This window comes from Thunnus albacares, chromosome 3, assembly GCF_914725855.1.
Source record: "Thunnus albacares chromosome 3, fThuAlb1.1, whole genome shotgun sequence".
Taxonomy (NCBI): domain Eukaryota; kingdom Metazoa; phylum Chordata; class Actinopteri; order Scombriformes; family Scombridae; genus Thunnus; species Thunnus albacares.
This window is the reverse complement of record NC_058108.1, coordinates 5,068,749-5,074,748: the sequence shown is the minus strand read 5'-3', so window position 1 is coordinate 5,074,748 and position 6,000 is coordinate 5,068,749. Positions and strand designations below refer to the sequence as shown.

The window sequence follows — 6,000 nt, the reverse complement described above, 5'->3', positions numbered from 1 at the left end:
ATATGGAGAGGAGGAATGATTACAGCAACCAATAACTCTTTCTAAGTACCGTAAATAAGGGCATGTGAGTATTGCATTGTGATAGTTACATAAATGTGACCCTGTCCTTTAACTAAAAAAAATGGCAGCTGTGTCAATATGAGAATATACTGCATTTAAAGGTTTTTACTCCTAAATGTATCCTGCATGTACGGTTCAAGTTGTTAAATTTTCTTTTTTGGGTGTGTATATTTCACAACTGAACATTAATCAGTCATCTTTGTCTCTGTTGAAACTGGCTCCTTACATTTGTATTTTCTGTGTTTTTTTTTTTTTTGTTTCACAGCAACATCCCCCAGAATTTCCATTCTCATCCAAATTGATTGTGGAACATCAGCACGACTGCAAACTTGTCTGTCCGGCGGGAACTCACCCCGTGTGTTTACATGTGCTGCAAACATGCATGCACATTCTCACACGCACTCTTGCTCTTTCTCACAGACTCACACATTTTGTAAACGTGCAGGGACACACTCCGCCAGCTGAATACAAACACACACCAGGCTCTGCTGGGCAAGGCGATAGATATACTGTCAGAAGAAACTTCCAGAAGGACCATTTAGCTTTCAGTGGATGATGCCATTCACATGCCTCCCTGACTGTCAAAAGGAATGCATTTACTTACACTCCCTCCGCTGGGAAAAGCTGTATTCTCTATATTCACTGCACAGATGATAGTTGCTCTTTTGTTTTATTCACCCATTCCTCTACACTCCATAGAGGGAGCAGAGTAAGTACAGAGAGACCAGTCAGTCAGGTTCTGGTTTGACAAGCTCCATGTCTTTACTTAATGACGCATACTGTGGTAACACAAAACGGCAAATGAACCGTTACTTCTCCACTTCCAGTGCTTCACATTACATCTGTATTCATCATCCACAGTTGGTTCATAAACTGACTCTGAAGCCCATAGCAAACACACACTTGCTGGAAAAAAAGATTAAAAAATGTAATTTAATTTGAGGAATCTGATATCATCTCAGACAAAGGACCTCCATAATCCCAATCACGATTAATCCGAAGGACTGAAGAACATTTGCACATATTCCATTCAGGCTCATTAAGAGCTAAGATCCTTGTTAATCTCTTGCAAAGGTCAGATTCAACAGACCGGTGAATTTGCGCTTTTCTGTTTGAGTACAGCTGAAGGGCTGGGTCTGGTCTCCGATTCATAACATAAAGAGGAACTCATATGGGTTTGCGCTCCTGGTCCCACAATTTTCACACCGTCACATGGATCACTGGTAAAAAACAGCTTCACATTTTGGGATCTCTCTCCTAACACCTCCTCACATTCTTAAAACCAAAGTCAGGCTGAAATGCGTCTCTACAGCTGCCCTCGTCTTCCAGCGTATACATGTGTGTGTGCAAATGTCAGCGTAAAAAACTGATGCTTAAACTTGCTGTGGAGCCTTGAGACCAGTTCAGGAAATGGGTTTTATTCTTTAAAGAGCCTGCATTTTTCCCACACTTCGTCATCACCATCATCATCATCATCATCATCATCTTCATATCATACAAAATGGTCACAAGACTGTATCCATAACAATGAAAATAGAGACAAATATTCAGACAGGCCATTTTTTGTACAACATATTGTCGTGAAATACAACACATATCATGGACTTCACTGTGTTTGTTTCATTTATAAAAATAAAAATAACATTTACGATAAAAACACGGTTTCACATTGGTGTTCTGACCTCTCTCGGTGTGGTAGTGGTTTGTGTTGAAGCTGTGGGTGGTGGATGTTGTGAGAAAGAGTAAATCAACGGGCTAATGCTGCACGTAAAGCTCGTCCTGGGAAAGCCTTTCCAAGCAGTTACTGTACACCTAGAGCGTTCACAAGCCAGTGATCCATGCACAATGGTCAATGTACTTTACAATTTATGTACATTATAGTAAAAAAGAAAAAAAAAATGTTCACAGAGCTGCAGTCCATCATACATATCGTCTCATGTCCCTCCTACACAGTATCTTTTTGAACGACCTCCTAAAGTCATTGTTGAAGATGGTGTAAATGATGGGGTTCAGCGCGCTGTTGCAATAGCCAAACCAGAAGAAGAACTTGAACAGGGTGTTGGGGACGGGGCAGGACTCGCACAGCGTCATCAGCATGTATGTAAAGAAAAAGGGAAACCAGCAGATGACAAACACTCCAATGACCACGGCCAGGACGAATGTGAAGCGTTTTTCTCGGTTCTGCCGGCCCTTCCAACGGCTGCCCTTGGTGCTCTGCACCCGCTTTGGGACCTCGTTGTCCCCGGGTTTGATTTGGCTCAGTTTGGTTTTCCCCTTGGCTGCTTTCTTTTTGATCGAGCAGGGATTGTTCATTTTGTGATCGGAGGAGGACGACTCCTCAATGTCCATCCCGTTGACCTCACCTTTCTCCTCGTGCGCTCCCTCTTCTCCTCCCACTCCCTCCTTCAGCTCGATGTCCCGCTCGCCGTTCAGCTTCTCGTGGCTGAGCTGGTCCTTGCCCTCACCTGCACCCAAGCCGTTCTCCTTCTGGTTGGCAGCAGCGATGGTGGCCGTCTTTGGCATCTCCTTGCGCTTCCTGTCCCCCGGTGGTGCCCGCGTCCTCTTTTTAGCAATCTGGTAGATCCGCACGTAGACGAGGACCATAATGACGCAGGGGAGGAAGAAGGAGACGATGCAGGAGGAAATGACGTACCACTTGTCGTTGTTGATCTTGCAAACAGGTTCCTCCTCACTGTTTTCTTTCTCCATGGTGATTAGAGGCGGGAAGGAGATGAGGGCTGCGATGACCCACACGATGAAGATGATGCACTTGATGCGGCGCGGCGTCCTCTTCAGGTTGTACTCGATGGCCTGCGTGATGGACCAGTAGCGGTCTAAGCTGATGGCACAGAGGTGAGCAATGGAGGCGGTGCAGAAAAGAACATCAAGTGCCAGATATATCTCGCACCACACCTCGCCAAAGTACCAGTATCCCATGAGCTCGTTGGCCAAGGAGAAGGGCATGACGAGGGTAGCCACCAAAATGTCCGCTGATGCCAGAGACACCAGGAATAAGTTCTGCGGAGCCCTCAGGGCCCGGCTTGTAAACACAGCTATGACCACCAGCACGTTACCAAATACTGTCAGCAGGATCATGATCCCCACCAGAATTGTGAGCGGCAGGGAGCTCCGGACGCTGTAAGAGGCCACTCCTGAAAGAGTCTGGTTGGTCTCGTTGTCAAACTCCATCGAAGCAGATTGGCCCGCTTCCTATTTGAGTTCACTTGAGGTTAACAAATATTATCCACCAGGAAGGACGGAGCTAGTAGCTCACAGCAGGGCTGAGAAATGAAGGAACTGCATCACTCCTCTGAGGCATTCCTGGATTTTTCCCTTTCATCGTGCACTACCTCCTCAAGTTAAAGCTCTTTTTTATTTACAAGGCTGTCAGTTCATCTGAAAATATGAAACAAGAGGGAAAAAAAACAGATCTTTCAATGCTATTAAATCTTAATATGTTAATTATGACATGCATTTTTTATTAGGACTATTAGCTAAAGCATTATTTCAGCACAGGAAAAAAAACATATAAAGTGCTAAATAATCTTACCTGAGGCAGCAAGCAGTGACACAACCTCTCCAGTGCCAGAGACACACGGGCATTAAAAAACTGTCAGCGAGTAACTTCTTTAAGCAGATCAATAAGAAGCAAAGAAGATCCATGTGGCGGATGAAGCGTCAAGTCTTTCCTCTGTGTCTCCTCTCTCTCCCCACACAATGATCCCTGTGTTGCATCTAGTTGTGCTCAGCAGCGGACCTAATAAAGCGCTAATCATGTTATCCCGGGCGCTGCCGTGCTGCTGTCTGCGTGTGGAGTCTCTCTCCTCAGTGTTAACCAGTGCGCCACTCCCTCTCTTTATAGCCCGCACGCTGCAAAAAATGAGCCGCTCACCGGGTCACCGTGCGTCCACATCAGCAGCCATGTGTGTCTGACAACATGTGACACTGCAGAGCTTAATATCAGCTGGAAGTTTGCAGAGTAAGGAGGGAGACTACAAAAAGTTATGAGAATTAAGATCAAATAAAAACGTGGACATACAAGGCTACATGTGGACAAAATAACTGGATCACATGAAGCCTACAACACAAAATCAGTATCAATAAGTATCTATAGGTCTAACATGCCTCAGCTTTTCTCACAATCATAATGATACATGTTTAATGCCCTGCAAAATATAGGATGGAGTCAGTTAAAATGGGCCACTTGTTGGTCAGTGATCATCAAATAAGCTATGCATAAGAACTAATGATATTTTTATAAATTGGCTGAGTCAGAGGTCAATAATGTGGTCATGTGTGAAGTATATACTCAGTATATTTGTTGTAAAAGTGAACCACATTATAACAGAGAGATAATTTCATGATCAACATAGATGTTATTCAAAGTGCTTCACATAAAGAAAAGAAATCCATTAGAACAATTTTAAAAATAATTTAAAAAAGGAAAATAAATTAAATAAAAACAATAAAATCTGATTTAAAAAATGTGTCACAACAGAATCAAATTCAGTGAAAGATATAAAAGTACAGAGGAGGAAATCAAAGGTTTTTCATTTAGATGTGAAAGTGGTTAAAGTCGGGGGCATTTAAGCTCATCAGGAAGTTAGTTTGTGAGTAAAATAAAACAAGACACACGTTGTGTTTGATCATAACGCTCCAATGACATCCAGACACTTCAGTGCTTCACATTGTGATCAGTTATATCACTTCAAAGCCTGATCTAATGTCGGTTGGTTTGGGTGGAAATAGCCTACAGATGCAGAGAATTTCTATTTAAATCTCTTTACACCTTTATTCTCCATAGAAAGTGAGGTTAAAATCAATTCTGCTGGTGTAGTTGGAATCAATTTTCATATTTAACAGTTTCAGAGTCGGGATCGACTTTATTTGTTCTGGAAAAGTCAAACTGAAGAAGACACAATACATCACCTTGTTGCACACGTTTGTTTCACAGACTTTAAACAGATACTATGTTTTAAAGAGTAAACTACTCGACCTGTTGGGACAGACATTTTTTGCAGTGCAGCTGCTAGACTCGGTTGCTTAGCAGCAACCAGAGCCACACGTGCATATCACCAGAGAGGCATTTTATCACTTTGTCCCAACTTAATTCACAGCCACCTCATGTGCAACACACGAGGGAGTCCCCAAAACTTTGTCATGAGCAGACACGTTCACACATCCTGTATTTGATAAAGTCTCCCAAAGGAAACATGTGAGGAGGAACTTTGATGTGACTTTAATGTACAAGCAGGTCCAGGCTGTTATTTATAAAGCTACACCTGACATCTCTGAGTACAAACAGCTGAAGATGCATAATACACATCCAAACACATAGTGTGTATTTAGTGAACTCAGTGTTGCAAATGAACCGATGATTGACGTCAGTTTTTACAAGACAAATATTGATCATCTGACACTTGCAGTCATTTGTCCAGTGTTGTTTGACTAGATTATATTTGGCTGTCAAATGATATGAACATCATGTCTGTGAAGAACTGGTTCCTTATTTACTTTCCCCAGTAAGTCAACTCTTAAAAACAAGATTATTAAAACTATAATATGTTGATAATCAAGTTTATCAGATCAAAATGTTTGTATTAGATGCATATGAATTAAATCAGATGTAGGTGTGCAGGTCAATGTGTGTAATATAAAACTGAGAATGTAAGAAAATGTATAAAAATATAAAAAATTGTTACTACTTCTGGATAATGTTTAAGTAAATTGCTCAGTTTTTTTAAATAACACAAGTTCAAATAGGTTAAATGCCTCAGCTTGTAGCCAGTATCAGCTTTGCAAAATCTACAGGACATGAAAATGATCAATATCACATTAATTCTCTCCCACAGATCTGTACGCTGGTTATCAACTTAATCAACAAAGATAAACAACATTTCTTCAGATTTCATTCATCAGGGGAACCCTCATTTCGCAAAC

The 6,000-nt window shown here is 41.9% G+C and overlaps 1 protein-coding gene across 1 annotated transcript; it reads right to left on the bottom strand.

The window, feature by feature from the left end:
* Positions 1–271: 271 nt before the first annotated feature.
* Positions 272–3,990, bottom strand: adra2a (adrenoceptor alpha 2A). Its single transcript, XM_044339192.1, has 2 exons — positions 3,611–3,990; positions 272–3,456 (listed from the first exon to the last, which is right to left on the bottom strand). Exon 2 carries the CDS (start codon positions 3,247–3,249, stop codon positions 1,981–1,983), a length of 1,269 nt encoding a protein of 422 aa, XP_044195127.1. The 5' UTR covers positions 3,250–3,456; positions 3,611–3,990; the 3' UTR covers positions 272–1,980.
* Between the last annotated feature and the right edge of the window lie 2,010 nt (positions 3,991–6,000).